This window comes from Anas platyrhynchos, chromosome 33 (genome assembly GCF_047663525.1).
Source record: "Anas platyrhynchos isolate ZD024472 breed Pekin duck chromosome 33, IASCAAS_PekinDuck_T2T, whole genome shotgun sequence".
Lineage (NCBI taxonomy): Eukaryota > Metazoa > Chordata > Aves > Anseriformes > Anatidae > Anas > Anas platyrhynchos.
Genome location: NC_092618.1, coordinates 4,689,421 through 4,711,694, shown reverse-complemented (window position 1 = coordinate 4,711,694; position 22,274 = coordinate 4,689,421). Strand labels below are relative to the sequence as shown.

The 22,274-nt window shown below is 61.4% G+C and overlaps 2 protein-coding genes and 2 long non-coding RNA genes across 4 annotated transcripts; 3 read left to right on the top strand and 1 right to left on the bottom strand.

Annotated features, from left to right (window-relative positions):
• Positions 1–9,361: 9,361 nt before the first annotated feature.
• On the top strand, positions 9,362–13,064 carry LOC119715194 (uncharacterized). Its single transcript, XR_005262386.2, has 5 exons — positions 9,362–9,519; positions 9,956–10,057; positions 10,994–11,161; positions 11,869–11,904; positions 12,020–13,064. It is a non-coding gene; the product is annotated as an uncharacterized lncRNA (long non-coding RNA).
• A 255-nt stretch (positions 13,065–13,319) lies between these two features.
• On the top strand, positions 13,320–14,712 carry LOC119715193 (uncharacterized). Its single transcript, XR_005262385.2, has 3 exons — positions 13,320–13,422; positions 13,833–13,889; positions 14,542–14,712. It is a non-coding gene; the product is annotated as an uncharacterized lncRNA (long non-coding RNA).
• Positions 14,713–15,548: 836 nt separating this feature from the next.
• On the bottom strand, positions 15,549–18,843 carry LOC119715192 (protein YIF1B-A-like). Its single transcript, XM_072030137.1, has 8 exons — positions 18,707–18,843; positions 18,366–18,628; positions 18,166–18,270; positions 17,056–17,134; positions 16,926–16,983; positions 16,141–16,296; positions 15,963–16,056; positions 15,549–15,872 (listed from the first exon to the last, which is right to left on the bottom strand). The coding sequence occupies exons 1-8, from the start codon at positions 18,735–18,737 to the stop codon at positions 15,717–15,719; spliced, it is 942 nt and encodes a 313-aa protein (XP_071886238.1). The 5' UTR covers positions 18,738–18,843; the 3' UTR covers positions 15,549–15,716.
• A 137-nt stretch (positions 18,844–18,980) lies between these two features.
• On the top strand, positions 18,981–21,979 carry LOC119715379 (potassium channel subfamily K member 6-like). Its single transcript, XM_038172686.2, has 3 exons — positions 18,981–19,878; positions 20,375–20,767; positions 21,814–21,979. Exons 1-3 carry the CDS (start codon positions 19,680–19,682, stop codon positions 21,960–21,962), a joined length of 741 nt encoding a protein of 246 aa, XP_038028614.2. The 5' UTR covers positions 18,981–19,679; the 3' UTR covers positions 21,963–21,979.
• The last annotated feature ends 295 nt before the right edge of the window (positions 21,980–22,274 follow it).

Here is a 22,274-nt window from a genome sequence, read left to right as displayed (position 1 = left end):
CAGGTCTGCGTGTGACAACCGCATCCCCTTGCCTTTCCCTCCTCCGCCCGGTGGTGGCAAGGGCGAAAAGTGACAAAAACTCGTGTCAAGGGCTGACTCTCAATAGATCGCAGCGAGGGAGCTGCTCTGCTACGTACGGAACCCTGACCCAGAATCAGGTCGTCTACAAATGATTTAGCACCGGGTTTCCCACGAACATGCGGGACGCAACGGTAAGCATACATGCGCCCAAGCCTTGAGCAGCCAGTTTCTCCGGGAGAATTCTGTGAGAAAAGGTGTCGAAAGCCTTACGGAGGGTTAGGTAGACCACATCCACAGCCATTCCTTCGTCCACTGAGCACATTGCCTTGTCTTAGAAGGAGATCAGATTTGTCAAGCAGGACCTCTCTTTGATAACCACCTACTGAAATGGCCTGATCACCCGACTGTTCTTTCAGTGTCACCACTCGTCCTGTCACCAGGCACGTGGGAGAACAGGCCAACCCCCACCTCTCTACAGCCTCCTTTAAGGTATCTGTAGAGAGCGATAAGGTCGCCCCTGAGCCTCCTCTTCTCCAGGCTGAACAAGCCCAGCTCCCTCAGCCACTCCTTGTAGGACTTGTTCTCCAGGCCCCTCACCAGCTTCGTCGCCCTTCTCTGGACCCACTCAAGCACCTCGATGTCCTTCTTGAAGCGAGGGACCCAAAACTGAACACAGTACTCGAGGTGCAGCCTCACCAGAGCCGAGTACAGCCCCCCGTAGCCCCCCATAGCACCCTATAGCCTCCTATAGCCCCCCTAGCCCCCTATAGCCCCCTATAGCCCCCTGAAGCCCCCCGTAGCCCCCTATAGCCCCCTATAGCCCCCCGCAGCCCCCTGAAGCCCCCCGAAGCCCCCCGTTGCCCCCTATAGCCCCCCTGTCGTGGTTTAACCCAGCCGGCAGCTAAACACCACGCAGCCGTTCGCTCACCCTCCCCCCTCCCTCTCTGGGACGGGGGAGAGAAATGGAAAGTGAAGCCCGTGAGTTGAGATAAAGACAGTTTAATAAGACAGGAAAATAATAATAACAAAATAATAATAACAATAATAATAATAATGATACAATGGTGATAATAGGAAAGTAATAATAGTATGTACAAACAAGTGATGCACAATGCAATTGCTCACCACTCGCTGACCGATGCCCAGCCTAACCCCGAGCAGTCCGGCCCCCTTCCCCCGGCTAGCCACCCCTATATATTGTTTAGCATGACGTCAGATGGTATGGAATACCCCTTTGGCTAGTTTGGGTCACCTGTCCTGGGTCTGTCCCCTCCCAGCTCTTACTGCACCCCCAGCCTGCCCGTTGGCAGGACAGAGCAAGAGGCTGAGATGTCCTTGGCTTAGTATAAGCACTGCTCTGCAACAATTAAAGCATCGGGGTGTTATCAGCACTCTTCTCATCCTAAGCCAAAACACAGCATTCCACCAGCTACTAGGAAGAAAATTAATTCTGTTCTAACTGAAACCAGGACATCTATCCACCCCTTATTCCATACCATTTATGTCATGCTCAGGTTACACTCTTTTCCATACATTCTAATTAGTCACCTATAGTAATCATGGTAGTGATAACATACAGTGTAATATACTAATTAACATGGTACAATTCAGTTCATGGGCTATTCTCACCCAGTAGTAAATCTCCTTGAGGTACACACCGGACCTCTCCGTTCTTTTGCATCACCCACCAAGTGTATCCAGGTCCCTGAGCGAAAACAATTCCACAAATAGGTTTGCCTTTTCCTGAGGCAGGAGTAGCCCAGACTGTTTTACCCAGCATATTTTTTACATGCACTACAGGAACTTTATCCCCATCTACAGTACGTAACAGGTTTGATTGGGCAGGTCCAGCTCGGTTGGTAGATCCCCTAGTATTGACTAACCAGGTGGCCTTTGCCAAATGCGTATCCCAGTTTTTGAACGTCCCAGCGCCCATTGCTTTCAAGGTAGTCTTTAACAGGCCATTGTATCGTTCAACTTTCCCGGAGGCTGGTGCATGATAGGGGATGTGATACACCCATTCAATACCATGTTCTTTGGCCCAAGTGTCTATAAGGTTGTTTCGGAAGTGAGTCCCATTGTCTGACTCTATTCTTTCTGGGGTGCCATGTCACCATAGGACTTGCTTTTCAAGGCCCAGGATGGTGTTCCGGGCGGTGGCATGAGGCACAGGATATGTTTCCAGCCATCCGGTGGTTGCTTCCACCATTGTAAGTACGTGGCGCTTGCCATTGCGAGTTTGAGGGAGTGTGATGTAATCAATCTGCCAGGCCTCTCCATATTTATATTTCAGCCATCGTCCTCCATACCAAAGAGGCTTTGACCGTTTGGCTTGCTTGATTGCAGCACATGTTTCACAGTCATGAATAACCTGTGCTATAGCGTCCATGGTCAGGTCCACCCCTCGATCACGAGCCCATCTGTATGTTGCGTCTCTACCTTGATGGCCTGAGGTGTCATGGGCCCATCGGGCTATAAAAAATTCACCTTTATGCTGCCAATCCAGGTCCACCTGAGCTACTTCAATCTTAGCAGCCTGATCCACCTGCTGGTTGTTTTGATGTTCTTCAGTAGCCCGATTCTTGGGCACATGAGCATCTACGTGGCGTACTTTCACAGCCAGGTTCTCTACCCGAGCAGCAATATCTTGCCACAATGCAGCAGCCCAGATGGGTTTGCCCCTACGCTGCCAGTTGTTTTGCTTCCATTGCTGTAACCATCCCCACAGGGCATTTGCTACCATCCATGAATCGGTGTAGAGATAGAGAACTGGCCATTTTTCTCGTTCAGCAATGTCTAAAGCCAGCTGAATGGCTTTCACTTCTGCAAACTGACTCGATTCACCTTCTCCCTCAGCAGCTTCTGCAACTCGTCGCGTAGGACTCCATACAGCAGCCTTCCATCTCCGATGCTTCCCCACAATACGACAGGACCCATCAGTGAACAGGGCATATTTCTTTTCATTCTCTGGCAACTGGTTGTACAGTGGGGCTTCTTCAGCACGACCCACCTCCTCCTCTGATGATATCCCAAAGTATTTGCCTTCTGGCCAGTCCATGATCACTTCCAATATTCCTGGGCGACTGGGGTTTCCTATTCGAGCCCGCTGAGTAATCAGTGCAACCCACTTGCTCCATGTAGCATCAGTTGCATGATGCGTAGAGGGGACCCTTCCCTTGAACATCCAGCCTAGTACTGGCAATCGGGGTGCTAGGAGGAGCTGCGCTTCAGTACCGACCACCTCCGAAGCAGATCGAACTCCTTCATATGCTGCCAATATCTCCTTTTCAGGCAGAGTATAGCGGGCCTCAGATCCTCTGTATCCCCGACTCCAAAACCCCAGAGGCCGACCTCGAGTTTCCCCAGGTTCTTTCTGCCAGAGGCTCCAGGTGGGGCCGTTCTCCCCGGCTGCAGTGTAGAGCACATTCTTTACATCCGGTCCTGTTCGAACTGGCCCAAGGGCTACTGCATGGACTATTTCTTGCTTGATTTGTTCAAAGGCTTGTAGTTGTTCAGAGCCCCATTCAAACTCATTCTTCTTAAGGGTTACTTGGTAGAGCGGGTTTACAATCAGGCTGTAATTTGGGATGTGCATTCTCCAAAACCCCACAACACCTAGGAAAGTCTGTGTTTCTTTTTTGTTAGTTGGTGGAGACATAGCTGTTATTTTGTTGATCACATCCATTGGGATTTGACGACGTCCATCTTGCCATTTTATTCCTAAAAACTGGATCTCTCGTGCAGGTCCTTTGACTTTATTTTGTTTTATGGCAAAACCGGCTTTCAGAAGGATTTGGACTATTTTCTTCCCTTTCTCGAAAACTTCCTCTGCTGTGTCACCCCACACAATAATGTCATCGATGTACTGCAGGTGTTCAGGAGCTTCCCCCTGCTCTAGCGCAGACTGGATCAGCCCATGGCAAATGGTAGGGCTGTGTTTCCACCCCTGGGGCAGCTGATTCCAAGTATATTGGACTCCCCTCCAAGTGAAGGCAAATTGTGGCCTGCACTCTGCTGCTAGAGGGATGGAGAAAAATGCATTAGCGATATCAATTGTGGCGTACCACTTGGCTGCCTTTGACTCAAGTTCGTACTGAAGTTCCAGCATGTCCGGCACTGCAGCACTCAGTGGTGGCGTGACTTCGTTCAGGCCACGATAGTCCACTGTTAGTCTCCACTCGCCATTAGACTTTCGCACTGGCCATATGGGACTATTGAAAGGTGAATGGGTCTTGCTGATCACTCCTTGGCTCTCCAATTGACGAATTAGCTTATGGATGGGAATCAGGGAGTCTCGGTTAGTGCGATATTGCCGCCGGTGCACAGTTGTGGTAGCGATTGGCACTTGCTGTTCTTCGACCCTCAGCAACCCCACAACAGAGGGGTCCTCTGAGAGACCAGGCAAGGTAGATAATTGTTTAATGCCCTCTGTCTCTAAGGCAGCTATACCAAAAGCCCACCGGAACCCTTTTGGGTCCTTGCAATAGCCTCTTCTAAGATAGTCTATGCCAAGGATACATGGAGCATCCGGGCCAGTCACAATGCGGTGCTTTTCCCACTCATTCCCAGTCAGACTCACTTTAGCCTCCAATACAGTCAACTGCTGAGATCCCCCTGTCACTCCACAAATATAGATGGGCTCTGGTCCTTTATAGCTCGATGGCATTATAGTACATTGTGCACCGGTGTCTACTAAAGCCTTATACTTCTGTGCGTGTGACGTGCCAGGCCATCGAATCCACACAGTCCAATAAACTCGATTGTCCCTTTCCTCCCCCTGGCTGGAGGCAGGGCCCCCCTAATCCTGGTCAGAATCTTCCTCGGTTCTGTGTTTGAAGGACTGTCTGCTGGAAGTTGGAGCAGCAAACTTTTCGGAGAATCCCTTTTTCCTGATTGTTTTCTTTTGCAACTCACGTACCCGTGCCTCTAGGGTCGCGGTAGATTTTCCATCCCATTTTCTCATGTCCTCTCCATGGTCTCGTAAGTAAAACCACAGGGTGGCACGGGGTGAGTACCCACCATAGCATCTTCCTTGTGTGGGTGAACGCCTACCCCTGACAGCTGAGACACTGCTTTGTACAGGTGCAGAGGAGAATAATCTCTCTTCAAGTTGATGAATCTTTTCAGAAAGTTTCTCCCAGGTGTTCTCTTTTGGTCGATGGACACTGGTTGGTTCAGGTGGGGAGGACGATAGATTCTCTTCAAGTTGGTGAACCTTTTCAGAAAGTTTCTCCACAGCTGAGACGCAGGCCTGTAAGGAAGAGGAGAGACTTTCTTCGTACTGCCGGAGTTGTTTAGCCGCTTCATCCACTGTGGGTTCCTCATCCTCTTTCCAGGCCATTATTGCCAATGAGCTGGCATATGATGATGGTGCACTCCGTACAAACTTCCGCCACATGGGTCGTGTACACCTGACTTCATCTGGGTCTTTGGATGTTTGTCTGAGGTCTGGATCCTCATAAATCACTTCCCGTACGGCTAATTCCCTCAGGTACTGGATTCCCTTCTCCATAGTGGTCCACTTGCCTGGTAGACATAAAAGTTCTTCCTTGAAGGGATACCTTTCCCTCACAGCTGAGAGGAGACGCCTCCAGAGGCTGGTGGATTGTGCTCCATCTGCAATTGCTTTGTCAATGCCGGCGTCTCGAGCAAGGGATCCCAGCCGCTTGGCTTCCCTGCCGTCTAATTCCACACAATTGGCTCCAGAGTCCCAGCACCGGAGCAGCCAGGTGACAAGCTGCTCACCTATACAGCGACCAAAATCTTTTCGCACATCTCGTAGCTCGCGCTCGTTTAGGCTTCGGGTAGTTACTGTTGCTTTTTCGGCATCCTCGTCTTCCTCCTCCTGAATCCTTGATGGCCCAGCGTCGTCGTCATCTTCGTCATCTCTATACCTAGTTTTGGCAGAAGCCTCACCTGGATTGGCAGAAGACTCTCTGCGTTCTAAACGACCTGAACCTCTATATCATTTTTTCACCTTCTCTACAGGGGCAGCTTGCACTGCTACTGCTCGTTTCTCTGACTTTGTTACAGGGTCTGCCCCAGAGGTTGGAATACCCTCTGCAGGGTCAACTTGCACTGCTACAGCTCGTTTCTCTGACACGGCCACAGGAGCTGGAGCGGCTGCAGGAGCTGGAGCTGGAGCGGCTGCAGGAGCTGGGACTGGAGTAGCGGCAGGAGCTGGGACTGGAGCGGCTGCAGGAGCTGGAGCTGGAGCGGCTGCAGGAGCTGGAACTGGAGCGGCTGCAGGAGCTGGAGCTGGAGCGGCTGCAGGAGCTGGAGCTGGAGCGGCTGCAGGAACCGGATCTGGAGCGGCTGCAGGAGCTGGGACTGGAGCGGCTGCAGGAGCTGGAACTGGAGCGGCTGCAGGAGCTGGAACTGGAGCGGCTGCAGGAGCTGGAACTGGAGCAGCTGCAGGAGCTGGGACTGGAGCGGCTGCAGGAGCTGGGACTGGAGCGGCTGCAGGAGCTGGGACTGGAGCGGCTGCAGGAGCTGGAGCTGGAGCGGCTGCAGGAACCGGATCTGGAGCGGCTGCAGGAGCTGGAGCTGGAGCGGCTGCAGGAACCGGATCTGGAGCGGCTGCAGGAGCTGGGACTGGAGCAGCTGCAGGAGCTGGGACTGGAGCGGCTGTAGAGTCCACTGTAGGGGTCACAGTGGCCGTTGGATCTGTCACAGGGCTTGGAGTGGCCGCAGGGTCTGTCACTAAGTTGATAGCAGTATCAATGGCAGCTCGATAGGCATGAGCCAGGCCCCAGCACGTTACAATGATTTGTGTTACTTTGGAACTGCCAGAATCATGACACCTTTTTTTCAAGCATTCTGCCAGTTTTTGAGGATTTTGCCATTGTTCAGGGGTGAATTTCCAAAACACTGGGGGTGCCAACTGCTCTAGATGCCTGCCCATATCCACCCATACTCCCTGCCACCCACAACTATCCTGCCTCCGGGCAGATCTCCGGATGAGCTTCCCAAGTAGTTGTTTAACTTTAAGCAGAACCTGAAGTGCATTCATGAGGCAGAACAACAAGACTATGGTGGTCTGAGTATCCCAAGAATATTCAATATCTTGGAGAGCTATTGTGACAAGCTCAGGGGATAAGAGGGTGGTGAAGGAGGAAGGCAGAGTGATCCAGGAGGATACAGGGGTGGTGAAGGAGAAAGGGAGAGTAAGCAAGTAAGAAAAAATATCCTCCCCTTTCCCCTCCACAGATTGACTCTCTAATGGAGAAAAACAACAGGTATAATTGCTAATAGGTCCCAAGATACTGTTTCCAAAGTACAGAGTCCACGATGTTACTGAGTATAAATACCAAGTTAGAGTCATGACCAGATATCTTATCGTCTCATAAGCCATTGCTACAACACACAGTACCATAATGACCTGAAACCAGGGCCCGGAGAGGATAAACAACACTGCAGAGAGCAAATACGGAAAATAATGTACTATAATACTCAATTTGGAAAACAGGCACAGCAGAGTTGAGATTAAAGCAATCAGCATCATGACAAGTGACTATTAAGCAGGTCTAATCCTTACACCAATTTTAGTTTAACACACTCTGATCAGATCTGCCATTATCTCAACCTTTCGGGCCCCATGTTGGGCGCCAAAAAGACTGTCGTGGTTTAACCCGGCCGGCAGCTAAACACCATGCAGCCGTTCGCTCACCCTCCCCCCTCCCTCTCTGGGACGGGGGAGAGAAATGGAAAGTGAAGCCCGTGAGTTGAGATAAAGACAGTTTAATAAGACAGGAAAATAATAATAACAAAAATAATAATAACAATAATAATAATAATGATACAATGGTGATAATAGGAAAGTAATAATAGTATGTACAAACAAGTGATGCACAATGCAATTGCTCACCACCCGCTGACCGATGCCCAGCCTAACCCCGAGCAGTCCGGCCCCCTTCCCCCGGCTAGCCACCCCTATATATTGTTTAGCATGACGTCAGATGGTATGGAATACCCCTTTGGCTAGTTTGGGTCACCTGTCCTGGGTCTGTCCCCTCCCAGCTCTTACTGCACCCCCAGCCTGCCCGTTGGCAGGACAGAGCAAGAGGCTGAGATGTCCTTGGCTTAGTATAAGCACTGCTCTGCAACAATTAAAGCATCGGGGTGTTATCAGCACTCTTCTCATCCTAAGCCAAAACACAGCATTCCACCAGCTACTAGGAAGAAAATTAATTCTGTGCTAACTGAAACCAGGACACCCCCATAGCCCCCCATAGCCCCCCATAGCCCCCCGCAGCCCCCTATAGCCCCCCACAGCCCCCTGTAGCCCCCCGGAGCCCCCCGCAGCCCCCCGCAGCCCCCTATAGCCCCCCAGAGTCCCCCAGAGCCCCTTATAGCCCCACGCAGCCCCCCGCAGACCCCCATAGCCCCCCATAACCCCCTATAGCCCCCCGTAGCCCCCCGTAGCTCCCTATAGCCCCCTATAGCCCCCCATAGCCCCCTGTAGCCCCCCATAGCCCCCTGTAGCCTTCCATAGCCCCCTATAGCCCCCTATACCCCCCGTAGCCCCCTATAGCCCCCTATAGCCCCCCGTAGCACCCCGTAGCCCCCTATAGCCCCCTATAGCCCCCCGCAGCCCCCCATAGCCTCCCGTAGCCCCCTATAGCCCCCTATAGCCCCCTATAGCTCCCCATAGCACCCTATAGCCCCCTATAGCCCCCCATAGCCCCCTATAGCCCCCCGCAGCCCCCCGCAGACCCCCATAGCCCCCCATAACCGCCTATAGCCCCCCGTAGCCCCCCGTAGCCCCCTATAGCCCCCCATAGCCCCCTATAGCCCCCTGTAGCCCCCCATGGCACCCCGTAGCCCCCCGTAGCCCCCTATAGCCCCCCGTAGCCCCCCATAGCCCCCCGTAGCCTTCCATAGCCCCCTATAGCCCCCTATAGCCCCCCGTAGCCCCCTATAGCCCCCCATAGCCCCCCGAAGCCCCCCATAGCCCCCTATAGCACCCTATAGCCCCCCGTAGCCCCCCATAGCCCCCCGAAGCCCCCCATAGCCCCCCATAGCCCCCTATAGCCCCCCGTAGCCTTCCATAGCCCCCTATAGCCCCCTATAGCCCCCCATAGCCCCCCGTAGCCCCCCGTAGCCCCCCGCAGCCCCCTATAGCACCCTATAGCCCCCCGTAGCCCCCCGCAGCCCCCTATAGCCCCCTATAGCCCCCTGTAGCCCCCCGTAGCCCCCACGCGCCACTTTCCCGCGCCGTATGCATATGAGGGGGCGGGGCCAGTGGGCGTGGCCAAACACCGAGTGGGCGTGGCTAAACCTCCAGAGGCAGGGGGCGTGGCCAGAGCACGGGGTGGGCGTGGCTTCGTTGAAAGAGGGCGTGGCTTGGCGGGAAATGGGCGGGGCCTCGCACTGCTCACCTGGGGGGGCGGGGCGTGGAGCGCACCTGCGTGACGTCACCGGCGGGGGGCGGGGCGAGGCGTGACGTCAGCAGCATGGCGGCGCTCCTGGCGCTCCTCCTGCTGCTGCCCCCGACCGGTAACGGGGGGGGGGGGGGCACGGGGACCCCCCCAAACCCTCCCCAAAAAACACCCGGGGGGGTCCTGGGGGGGCTGGGGGGGTTGGGGGGGTCCCGGGGGTCAGAGGGGGGGTCCCGGGGGGGTCTCGGGAAGTTTGGGGGGGCCTGGGGGGGGTTGGGGGTCCTGGGGGTCGGGGGGGTCGGAGGAAGGAGCTGGGGGGGGTGGGGGGGGGTCGTGGGGAGTCTGGGGGGGGCTTGGGGGGGGCTGAAGGGGACTGGGGGTGTCCTGGGCGGAGCTTGGGGGGGTCTAAAGGGGGCTTGGGGGGGGGTTGGGGGAGCTGGGGGGGCCTGGAGGGGGGCTGGGGGGGTCCCTAAAGTCAGGGGGTGGGGGTGGGGGGGGGGACATCAGGGCCACCCCCGGTGCCACCGGCGGTGACAGCCCCGTGGCCCCCCCAGGACCTGCAGCCGCGTCCCCTGGCGGGGACCCCCTGGGGACCCCCGAGGTCCCCCCCGGCCCCACGGAGCCCCCCCAGGACCTGCGGGACGCCGCCTACCAAGGTGTCCCCACGGGGTCCCCACGGGGTCCCCCCGTCCCCTCGATGTCCCCATGGTGCCCCCGCATGTCCCCAAAGTGTCCCCAAGCCCCCCCCCGTGTCCCCACATGTCCTGGGGTGTCCCCAAAGTCCCTGGGGTGTCCCTGGGGTGCCCCCGCCTGTCCCCAAGCTGTCCCCAGGACCCCCCCCCATCCCCCCCGGTGTCCCCACATGTTCTGGGGTGTCCCCAAGGTCCCTGAGGTGTCCCCATGGTGCCCCCACATGTCCCCAGGCTGTCCCCAAGCCCCCCCCGTGTCCCCACATGTCCTGGGGTGTCCCCACGGTGTCCCCAAGCTGTCCCCAAGCCCCCCCCGTGTCCCCACATGTCCTGGGGTGTCCCCACGGTGTCCCCAAGCTGTCCCCAAGCCCCCCCCGTGTCCCCACATGTCCTGGGGTGTCCCCACGGTGTCCCCAAGCTGTCCCCAAGCCCCCCCCCCGTGTCCCCACATGTCCTGGGGTGTCCCCAAGGTCCCCGAGGTGTCCCCGTGGTGACCCCGCCTGTCCCCAAGCTGTCCCCAATCTCCCCCCAAGCCCCCCCCCAACCCCCCCGGTGTCCCCACATGTCCCTGAGGTGTCCCCAAAGTCCCTGGGGTGTCCCCATGCTGCCCCTGCCTGTCCCCAAAGTGTCCCCAAGACCCCCCCCTGTGTCCCCACATGTCCTGGGGTGTCCCCAAAGTCCCTGGGATGTCCCTGTGGTGCCCCCGCCTGTCCCCAAGCTGTCCCCAGGACCCCCCCTCCACCCCCCCCGTGTCCCCACATGTCCTGGGGTGTCCCCAAGGTCCCCGAGGTGTCCCCGTGGTGACCCCGCCTGTCCCCAAGCTGTCCCCAATCTCCCCCCAAGCCCCCCCCCCCAATCCCCCCGGTGTCCCCGTGTGTCCCTGAGGTGTCCCCGTGTCCCCAGCCCGCTGTGCGGCCCCCCCGGCCCCCGGCCCGTGCCGTGCCTCCTTCCAGCGCTGGTTCCACAGCCCGGGGGGGGGCGGCTGCCGCCCCTTCACCTACAGGGGGTGCGGGGGCAACGCCAACAACTACGCCCGGCGCCAGGACTGCCTGAGGAGCTGCCAGCGCCCCGGTACGGGGGGGGGGCCGGGGGGGGGCTGGGGGGGAGCTGGGGGGAGTTTGGGGGGGTCTTGGGGGGGGGTTGGGGGGTTTTGGGGGGAGCTGTGGGGGGGTTGAGGGTGTCTTTGGGGTGATTGGGGCCTGGGGGGGGTCTTGGGGACGGGGGGGGTGGGTTGGGGGGGGCTTTGAGGGGTTTGGGGGGGAGCTGGGGGGAGTTTGGGGGGGCCTTGGGGGGGCTGGGAGGGGCTTGGGGGGAGCTGCGGGGGGGGGGGGTTGAGGGTGTCTTTGGGGTGATTGGGGCCTGGGGGGGGGTCTTGGGGAGGGGTGGGTTGGGGGGGTTAGGGGGCAGCTGGGGGGAATTTGGGGGGGATTGGGGGAGATGGGGGGTTGGGGGGGTCTTCAGGGGAAGGTTGGGGGGGGCTTTGAGGGGTTTGGGGGGGAGCTGGGGGATTGGGGGGGTCTTTGGGGGAGGGTTGGGAGCACGGGGGGTGGATTTGGGGGGGGCCTGGGGGCGTTGGGAGGGTGTTTGGGGGGGGGGTTGGGAGAGCTGGGGGGGATCTAGGGGGGGTCTTGGGGCCCGGGGGGGGGGTCTTGAGGGGTCTTCGGGGGGGTTGGAGGGGAGCTGGGGGGATTTGGGGGAGGGGTTGGGGACATTGGGGGGGGGCTCGGGGACAGCGGGGCCAGGATTGATGCCCCCCCCCCCCCCCCCCCAAAACCCAGCCCCCGGCACTGAGCCTGCCGTGCAGCCCACCATAGGTGAGTGCCCCCCCCCCCCAAAAAAAAAACAAAACCACGTCCCCACGTGTGTGTGTGTGTGTGTCCCCAAATTGGGGACACCCGTGGGGTCACCGCTGTGTCCCCCCCCCCCCAGCCCTGGCCCTGCTGCTGCTGCCTCTGCTGCTGCTCCTGGGGGGGGTCGCCGCCGCCCTCGCCCGCTGCCGTTTTTTGGGATGTGCCCCCCCCGGGCTGGGCCACGGCCCCCCCACCCCCGACAAGGAGGCTCTTGTGGGGGCCGTGGGGCCCATGTGATCGCCCCCGAAAAGGAAGGTTGCTTTGTTTGGGGTTTTTTTGCCCCAAAAATGAGGCTTTTTCCCAAAAAGTGAGAATTTTCCCCCAAAACGACGCGGCTTTCCAACGAAAAAGAGGCCTTCGCCCCAAAAAAAGAGGACTTCCCCCCCAAAAAGTCATTTCCCAAAAAAAAAGAGACTTTCCCCCCCCAAACGAGGCTTTTTACCAAAAGAATTAGACTTTTTCCCCAAAAAAAGTTGTTTTGTTTCCTCCAAAATGGCCTTTTGCCACCAAAATGAGGCTTTTTCCTCCAAAATGAAGCCTTTTCCCCCAAAGCGAGGCTTTTTTAGGCTTTTTTTTTCCCCAAAAATAGGGCTATTTCTATAAATATGAGGCTTTTTACCAAAAGAATTACTTTTTTTTCCTTAAAGAGTCTTTTTTCCCCAAATCTAGCATTTTTCCCCCCAAAATTGATCTTCCCCTCTCCTAATTGGGCCTCTCCCTCCCCTCCCCAAAAAAGTAGCTTTTTCACCCCAAAACGAGGCTCCCCCCCCAAACGGGGCTTTTTCAACCCAAACATGCCTCCCCCCCCTTCCCTGTCCCAAAATGGGGTTTTTCACCCCAAACTGAGGCCTTCCCCCCTCTCCCCCCCCCAAATAGGGCTTTTTCTCCCCAAAATGGGGTTCCCCCCCTCCAGGGCTTTATTTTTTGATCATTTCCCCTGGGAGGGGGCTGTTTGCGGGGTGCTTTGGGATTTGGGGGGGGGGGCTCTGAGCACCCAAGGGTGCTCCCCCCCACCCCCCCCCTTACCAGCTGGGGGCTTTTTTAATGAAAATCTTCACGGTTTCGGGATTTTTTTTTTACACTTTTAAGGAAAATTTTTGCAATAAAGGGATTTCCGAACTCCCCCCTCCCTTCTCTGGCTCCTTTTTTTTTTTTTTTTTTTTTTTTTTTTTTAATGGGGGGGGGCCCTTTTGGGGTGGGTGCCCCCCCCCCCCACCTCCCATAGGGCACCCTTGGGTGCTGTGGGGGGGGGGGGGGGGGCTCGGCGGCACCACCCGGCCCTGGCGCCAGCGGGGCTGGGTCCGGCCGCTCCCCGGGGTGGGGCGAGGACGGGGGGGGGGGGGGGGGGGCGCACCCAAGGGTGGCCCCCACCCAAGGGCAAGGTCCCGGCAGCCCCATAAAAGCCGGACGGGGGGGGGTGGCGGCAGCGGAGCCATGGACGGGGCCAAGAAGCACTCGGGGCACCCCGAAAAGAAGCACAAGGTAATGGGGGGGGGGGGGGGGGCGCCCTGGGACCCCCCCCCCCCGCACCCTATTGGGACCCCCCCACCCTATTGGGACCCCCCCCCACACCCCATTGGGACCCCCCCCACACCCCAATGGGACCCCCCCGCCCTGTAACTGTGGCACCCCACAGCTGGGGGACACCCCCAATGGCACCCCAAGACCCCCCCCCCAAACCCTAAGACCCCTCCCACACCCTACAACCTCAGGACCCCCCCCCAGCACCCTACAAACCTCGGGACCCCCCCCAGGAGCCCCCCAACCTTGACCCCCCACCCACGACCCCCCCCTCCTTTTTGGGGTGTCCCACGAGCCTCTGGAGGCCCCCCCCACCCCATGGGGTCAGGATTTGCGGTGACCCCCCCCCTTTGCTTTCCCCCCCCCCCCAGGATGGGCGCCGCTCTTCCTCCTCCTCCTCCTCCTCCAGCTCCAGCGATGAGGGCAAGGTGAGGGGGGGCCCCGTGTCCCCAATCCCCCCCCAATGTCCCCAAACCCCCCCTTACTGTCCCCAAATCCCCCCCCCATTGTCCCCAACCCCTCCTTGTCCCCAACCCCCCCCGACCCCAAACCCCCCCCCCAATGTCCCCAAATCCCTCCCCCGTGTCCCCAAACCTCCCCTTTACTGTCCCCCAAGCCCCCCCCCGGTGTCCCTCCCTCCCTCCCCCCCCAGCATCCCCAAATCCCCCCCCGTGTCATTGTCCCCCCCGATGTCCCCAACCCTCTCCCATGTCCCCAACCCCCCCCAAATGTCCCCAAATCCCCTCCCAACGTCATTGCCCCCCCCATGTTCCCAAATCCCCCCCAATGTCCCCAAATCCCCCCCGATGTTATTGTCCCCCCACACGTCCCCATCCGCCATGTTCCTGTCCCCCCCAATGTCCCCAACCCCCCCCGATGTCCCCAACCCCCTCCAATGCCCCCAAATCCCCCCCCAAGTCCCCATCGCCCATGTTCCCAAATCCCCCCCCAATGTCCCTATCCCCCTCCCCGATGTCCCCAAATCCCCCCTCCAATGTCCCCTAACCCCCCCCGATGTCCCCAAATCCCCCCCCCCAATGTCCCCACCCCCCCCCCCGATGTCCCTGTCCCCCCCCCCAGCCCCACGGCGCGGAGCACAAGAAGGACAAGGCGCACAAGAAGCACAAGGAGAAAAAGGAGAAGAAGGGACACTGAGGGGACACCGAGGGGACACGGGGGGGTCACCGCACTGAGATGCACGGGGGGGGGCCCCCCTCCCCCCACCCCCACCCAATAAATTGCTGACGCAGGCGCTGCCCGGGGGCAGAGTCCGTGGGGACGCGGGTGACACCGGCGGGGTGTGGGGGGGCGGGGGGGTGACACCGGCGTGCCCCTTGTCCCCAAAGTGCCACCCAGGTCCCACCCCATGGCCCCAAGGAGCTGAGAGGCCACCCGGTGACCCCAAAGAGCCACCAAGCTCCCCTGTGGCCCCCCCCAGGACCCCAAAATGCCCCCCCCCCCCAGACCCTAATATTGTCCCCCAGGACCCCGTTATGTCCCCACAGGTCCCCAATATCCCCCCCAGGTCCCCAGTATCACCCCCCCGCACTCCATTTACCCCCCCCCGACCCTAATATCATCCCCCAGGACCCAGTTACGCCCCCATAGGACCCCGTTAATCCCTCACAGCATCCCATTACCCACCCCAGGACCCCAATAACCCCCTCCAGTGCCCCAGTATCACCCCCCAGCACCCCAAAATCACCCCCCGGACACCATTATCCACCCCCAGCACCCCATTTAACTCCCCCAGACCCCAATATCGCCCCCCCAGCACCCCAATATCGCCCCCAGACCCCAATATTGCCCGCCCAGCACCCCAATATCACCCCCCCAGGACCCCAATATCGCCCCCCAGCACCCCATTTACACTCCCCAGCACCCCATTTCCCCCCCAGACCCCAATATTGCCCCCCCAGCACCCCAATATCACCGCCCGGACCCCAATATCACTCCCCAGCACTCCATTTACACCTCCAGACCCCAATATCCCCCTCCCAGGACACCTTTATACCCCCCCGGACCCCATTTCCCCCCCAGGACCCCCTTTTTGCCCCCCCCCCCAATAACAAAGCACAGACACCGTCTCCCCCCAGCTCCTGTATTGACAAAACCGGGGCCGGGCCGGGCAGACCCCAACAGGGAACCGTGCTCCGGGGTCGGGATGGGGGCAGGGGAAGGGGGGATCCCAGCATCAAACCGGGCACCGGGAGGGGGTCCCGGCCGATGGGGGGGGGGTCCGGGGGGGCCCCCCGCTAACGGAGGAGGTGGAAGGTGAGCCAGTACATGAGCAGGGGCTGCGCGGCGGCCACGGCCATGGTGAGGTACATGCGCAGCTGGTTTTTGGCACCGCGCACCGGCACCCCCTCGGCCGCCGCCTCCGACAGCAGCTTGAGGCGCAGCGTGCGGATCTGCAAAAATAAAAATCAGGTTTTAGGATCGCGGGGGGGGTGGGTTTGAAGGTTTTTCCCCCCCCCCCCCTTTGTTTGTGTCACACTCACCATGAAGACGAAGATGCTGAGGCAGCACCAGCTCAGCACCACGAAGTAACCGGTGCTGCCGAAGAGGAGCCCGGAGAGGAGCCCGAGGATCATCCTGCTCGGGGAAAGCGGGCTTCAAAACCTGCCCCCCCCAGCTCCTAAAAATATTAAAAGCCCCCCCCCCCCCCGGGCTGCTCACCCCACGTATTTGTAGCCGGCGAAAGCCACGAGGTCGATGGTGGTGAGGTCGGTGGGCAGCGCCACCAGGTAGAGGCTGAGCAGCACCGCCAGCACCTCCAGCAGCAGCCAGGCCAGCGCCGAGCTCGCCTGCAGCCCCAGGCTGTCCGGGGAGAACCTGGGGGGGGGGGGGGGGGGCACAGCGGGGGGGGCGGGGGGGGCGGCTTTTTGGGGACCCCCCCCTGCAGCCACGAGGTCCTGGGGGGGTTTGGGGAAGCCCCTTCAAGGGGTTTGGGGGGGTTCAGGGGAAGAGCGGGGGCTGCCAGCGAATAGGGAGGGTTGGGGGGGGGTTGGGGAGCCCCCTCTCGAGGTTTAGGGACCCCCCCCCCGCTGGGTTTAAGGACAGGACCCCCCCCCCCCCCAGAGCCTGTGGGTACCCGCAGGGCCCATGACCCCCCTCCCCAGGGCTCGGGGACCCCCCCTTGGGACCCAGAGAGCTCCCCCCAGAACCCCCCCCTTCAGGGCCCAGGGACCCCCCCTGCCCCCCCCCATAAATTTGGGGATCCCCCAGTGCACAGGGCCCCCCCTCCAAAAAAAAAATAAATTTGGACCTTTTGGGGACCCCCCCCCCCACCTCCCTCAGACTCCCACGGACCTTGACTGGGCCCCCCCCAAGGGTTTGGGGGCTCCCTATAGGGACAGGGACCCCTCCCCGGGCACAGCCCCCCACCCCCAAAAAAAAGGCTCAGGGACCCCTGTTGGGATTTTGCCCCCCCCCCCCCCCAAATATCCCGGGGCCCCCCCGACCTGTTCTGGGTGCCCAGTGCCAGCCCGGCCACCAGCAGGTAGGTGATGAAGGCCATGGCTGTGGGGACAGGGAGCGGGGTTAGGGTCAGGGTTTGGGGTCAGGGGTCAGGGTTTGGGGTCGGGGCCGTACCCGGGATGTAGAGGTCGGGGGCGTTGACATCGAAGCGGGGGGCGACCGGTGCGTCCTGCTGGTAGCGAACCTGCCAGTCCTGTGGGATTGGGATTAGGATTGGGATTGGGAATAGGAACAGGAACTGGGATGGGAACAGCACTGGGAATGGGATTGGGAATGGGAACGGCACTGGGAACGGGGTCAGGAATGGGAACTAGGACACAGTGGGAATGGGACTGGTACTGGGAATGGGATGGGGAGCAGAAATAGGAATAGGAACGGCACCAGGAATGGGATCAGCACTGGGAATGGGATCAGGAATGGGAACGGGAACAAGATCAGGAATGGGAACAGGAACACACTGGGAATGGGACTGGCACCGGGAATGGGATCAGGGTCGGGACTGGGAATAAGAACGGCACTGGGAATGGGATCGGGAATGGGTACAGGAGCAGCACTGGGAATGGGAATAGGAACAGGAACTGGGACGGGAATGGCACCGGGAATGGGATCAGCACTGGGAACGGGAGGAGGAACAGCACCAGGAGTGGGAACGGGAACACAGTGGGAATGGGACTGGCACCGGGAATGGGAACAGAACTGGGAATGGGAACAGGAATAGGATTGTGACTGGTGCTGAGAACGGGTTTGTGAATGGCAGCAGGAGTGGGAATGGGGTCGGGACTGGAAACGGGACCGGGAATGGCACTGGGAACAGAATCTGAACTGGCACTGGGAATGGGAACAGCAGGAGTGGGAACAGGAACAGGGCCAGGACTGGGAATAGGATCGGGACTGGGAACAGCAGCAGGAGGGGAAAGAGGAGTGGGAATGGGAACGGGAACAGGAGTGGGGATGGGAACAGGACCAGGACTAGGAATGGGATCGGGACTGGGACTGGAAATGGGATTGAGAATGGCACCGGGACTGGGAAGGGGACTGGAACCAGGACTGGGAACAGCAGCGGGAGGGGGAAAAGGAACGGGACCAGGAACGGGAATGGGGACAGGACCACGACTGGGACGGGATCAGGGCTGGAACCGGGACCAGTACCGGGATCAGAAGTGGGACCGGGAGCGGGGAGGGGGGCGGGGGGGGGGCAGCCCCGGTGTTGGCCCCGGTGCCCACCTGGTGCCCGAAGGGGCAGACGAGCAGCCCCAGCTTCCTGCCCACGTACACCGTGTCCACGGCGAAGTAATACTTCAGGCGGCCCACGGGCACCAAGCGGTCGAGCTGCGGGGGGGGGGGGGGGGGAGCGGCGCTGAGCCCCCCGGCGCCCCCCCCACCCCCCCAATTCTCCCCCCACCCCCCCTTATCCCGCTCCTCACGTTCCGGTCCACGATGTCCCGGCCCTGGCTGGCCAAGCTGCTGCCGTAGGCGGCGGCCAGGCTGGACACGGGCTCGGCCAGGAAGGCGGCGGCGGGGGGGGGCAGGCGGGATGCGGAGGACGCCGGGGGGGCCGCCGGGGGGGCCCCGTAGGCCCGGGCCGGGCCGTGGGGGGGGGGGGCGGCCCCGCCGCTGGTGTCGTCGAAGAGCGGCCGCGGCTCCGCCATCCGCGGAGGGGCCGGGCCCGGGCCGCGGCGCTTGGGGGCTGCGGGGAGAGGAGAGGGGGGGTCAGGGGGGGTCGGGGGGGGGGTCGGGGGAGGGGGGGGGCGCCGGGGGTCCGCACCGAGCCCCGCCGCCGCTCCCGGGGGCTCCATGGCGCTTCCGCTTCCGGTCACGTGAGGAGCGCGGGAGGAAGCTGTTGGCGGAGCGGCGGGGCGGGGCCGGAAGTGGCGGTTGCCATGGGGACGGGCGCGCGGGGCCGTGACGTCAGCAAGGGTGTGATGTCAGCAAGGCCACCGTGCCACCAAGGTGATGACGTCACCAAGGCCACCACGTCACCAAAGCCACGATGGCAACCAAAGCCATGACGTCACCAAGGCCACCATGTCCCCAGGGCCACCACGTCCCCATAGCCCCCATGGCCCCATAGCCCCCACGGCCCCATATCCACCATGTCCCCAGCGCCATCTTATCCCCAAGGCCACCACGTCCCCAAGGCCGCACGGTGGCCGTGGTGGCCCTAGGGCTGTCCCTGAGGTGTCGTGGCCATTTCCTGGCCACGGCGGCCATCTTGTCCCCAAGGCCACCACGTCCCCAGGGCTACCACTTCCCCAAGGCCACCATGTCCCCATGGCCACCACATCCCCATGGCCACCATGTCTCCGTGGCCACCATGTCCCCAGGATGACCATGTCCCCATATCCACCATGTCCCCATGGCCACCACGTCCCCAAGGCCACACGGTGGCCGTGGTGGCCCTAGGGCTGTCCCTGAGGTGTCATGGCCGTAGGCCATGTCATGACGACCATCTTGTCCCCATGCCCCCCCAACCCCGGCCCCCAGAGCCCCCCCAAGGCTCCCCCATCCTCCTCCTCCTCCCCCCCTCGTGTCCCCCCCCACGTCACCACCACCGCCCCGGGGCTATCGGGAGGAAACCGCGGGTCCCGTGGTGGCAGCGTGTGACCGGCCCCGTGACGTCCCCATGGCGTTGACGGGGGGGGGGCACACACACAGAATCGGGGCCCCCCCCCAGCCATGTCCGGGGGGTGGGATCTCCGCTATGGGGCCCGCTATGGGGCCGGCCGTGGGGCGCCGCCATGGGGCGCGGGGTGGCGCTGGGGCTGCTGCTGGTGGCCCAGGGGGGGCTGCTGCTGCTGGGCACCCTGGGGCTCTGGGTGCTGGAGGGGGGGGCGCGGACCCTCGGGACCACCCCCGGGACCCTCAACGCCTCCGGGACCCCGCGGTGGGACCTGGCCTCCGCCTTCTTCTTCTCCACCACCCTGCTCACCACTGTGGGTAAGGAGCCCCCCCGCCCCCAAATCGGGACCCCCCCTCCGAATTGGGACCCTCCTAAAGAACCCCATGGGCACCAGGACCCCCCCAAGGGCATTGAGACCCCCGGGACCCCCATGAACCCCAGGACCCCCATGAGCACCAATTCCCCCAGGACGCCTCTGAGCACCAGGCCCCCCCGGGACCCCCCCAAGAACACCGGGACCCCCATGAACACCAGGACCCCCGTGGGCACCAGGACCCTCCATGGCCCCCCATAGGCACTGAGCCCCCTGAGAACCTCAGGACCCCCATGGGTTTTGGGACCCCCTTTAGCACTGGGACCCCCAGGCCCCCCCCCAGCCCCACCAGGACCCCCCCAGCCCACAGAGCCCCCCAGTTCGCCCAGGACCCCCATCACCACCAAGCCCCCAACCTCCCCCCACCACCCCCAGGGGTCCCCCCTCCCCTTTCACTTACCGGGGGGGGTCCCCCCCCTAAATTTTCCCCCCCCCCCCAGGCTACGGCCCCGTGGCCCCCCTGTCCCCGGGGGGCAAAGCCTTCTGCTTGGCCTACGCGGCGCTGGGCGTCCCCTTCACGGTGTTGACGTTGGCGGTGGTGGCCCGGTGGCTTTCGGTGCCGGTCACCCGGTGGCCCCGGCGCTACCTGAGGACGCGGTGGGGTTGGAGCCCCCGGGGGGCCGCCGGGCTCCATTTGGGGCTGCTGGCGGGGGCGGTGGCGGGGGGCTTCGTGCTGCTGCCCGCCGCCGCCCTGTGGGCCCTGGGGGGCTCCGGGAGCTTCTTGGACGCCGTCTTCTTCTGCGGCATGGCCGTCACCACCGTGGGGCTGGGGGACGCGGCGGGGGCACCAGAGGGGCAGCCCCCGCGCCACCTCTACCGGGTGGCCTTGGCCGGTGAGCGGGGGCGGGGGGTTGGGGGGGGGGGCGTTGGGGTGGGGGGCGTTGGGGTTTGGGGATCTGGGGTTGGGGTTATGTGGGGGTTGGGGCTACGTGGTTGGGGTCTTCTTGGTGGGGGGGGTCTTAATTGGGGTGGGGTCTTTATGGTAGTGGGGTCTTCGTGGTTGGGGTCTTCATGGTTGGGGTCTTCATGGTTGGGGTCCTCATGGTTGGGGTTTAGATGGTTGGGGTCTTCATGGTTGGGGTTTAGATGGTTGGGGTCCTCATGGTTGGGGTCTTCATGGTGGTTGGATCTTCGTGGTTGGGGGTCTTCATGGTTGGGTTCTCCATGGTGGTTGGGGTCTTCATGGTTGGGGTCTTCATGGTTGGGATCTTCATGGTTGGGGTCTTCGTGGTTGGGGTCTCCATTGGGGTGGTGTCTTTATGGTGGTTGGCTCTCCATGGTTGGGGTCTCCATGGTGGTTGGGTCTCCACTGGGGCGGGGTCTCCATTGGGGTGGGGTCTTCATGGTTGGGGTCTCCATGGTTGGGGTCTTCGTGGTCGGGGTCTCCATTAGGGTGGTGTCTTTATGGTGGTTGGGTCTCCATGGTTGGGGTCTCCATGGTGGTTGGGTCTCCACTGGGGCGGGGTCTTCATGGTTGGGGTCTTCATGGTTGGGGTCTTCGTGGTTGGGGTCTTCATGGTTGGGGTCTCTATGGTGGTTGGGTTCTCCATGGTTGGGGTCTCCGTGGTTGGGGTCTCCATTGGGGTGGGGTCTTTATGGTGGTGTCTTTATGGTGGTTGGGGTCTTCATGGTTGGGGTCTTCATGGTGGTTGGGTCTCCATTGGGGTGGGGTCTCCATTGGGGTGGGGTCTTCATGGTGGCGGGGTCTTCATGGATGGGGTCACCATGACGGATTGGGTCTTCATTGGGGGGGGTCTCCATGGATGGGGTCTCCATGGATGGGGTCTCCATGGGGATGGGGTCTCCATGGGGATCTCTCCATGGGGTGGGGGTCTCCACGGGGGGGTGGGGGTCTCTGACCGCTGTGTCCCCCCCCCAGCCTACCTGCTGCTGGGGGTGACGGCGGCGCTGCTGCTGCTGGCGGCCTTCCAGCAGCTGCTGGAGCTGCACGGGGTCAGCGCCGCGCTGCGCCCCCCCCCGGACCCCCCCGAGGAGGACGGGGGGCTGCTGGACGAGGGGGGGCAATAAACGGGGGGCTCGAAGCGCGACGGGCTCGCTGTGGTCACTGGGGGGGGTTGGGGGTCCCAGACACATGGGGGGGGGTCCCAGACACATGGGGGGGGGGGTCCCAGATCCAATAGGGGGGTTCCCGGTCCCACTGGGGGGTCACAGACCCATGGGGGGGGGGGTCACAGCACCATTGGGGTGGGGATCCTGATCCCATTGGGGGGGGGTCCCCAAACCCATGGAGGGGTCTCAGACACATGGGGGGCTCCCAGTCCCATTGGGGGGGGGGGGCCAGACACATTGAGGGGGGGGATAGATACATGGGGGGGGTCC

What these genes read in the sequence shown, in the direction of transcription:
- LOC119715379 (XM_038172686.2), top strand. Translation starts at nt 19,680, where the DNA reads ATGGGGCGCGGGGTGGCGCTGGGGCTGCTGCTGGTGGCCCAGGGGGGG. An exon ending in CACCCTGCTCACCACTGTGG is followed by an intron (nt 19,879 to 20,374) that starts GTAAGGAGCCCC and finishes CCCCCCCCCCAG; the next exon opens with GCTACGGCCCCGTGGCCCCC. An exon ending in CTACCGGGTGGCCTTGGCCG is followed by an intron (nt 20,768 to 21,813) that starts GTGAGCGGGGGC and finishes TCCCCCCCCCAG; the next exon opens with CCTACCTGCTGCTGGGGGTG.
- LOC119715192 (XM_072030137.1), bottom strand. Translation starts at nt 18,737, where the DNA reads ATGGAGCCCCCGGGAGCGGCGGCGGGGCTCG. An exon ending in GGGAGCGGCGGCGGGGCTCG is followed by an intron (nt 18,629 to 18,706) that starts GTGCGGACCCCC and finishes CTCTCCCCGCAG; the next exon opens with CCCCCAAGCGCCGCGGCCCG. An exon ending in CCCCGACCTCTACATCCCGG is followed by an intron (nt 16,984 to 17,055) that starts GTACGGCCCCGA and finishes CTGTCCCCACAG; the next exon opens with CCATGGCCTTCATCACCTAC.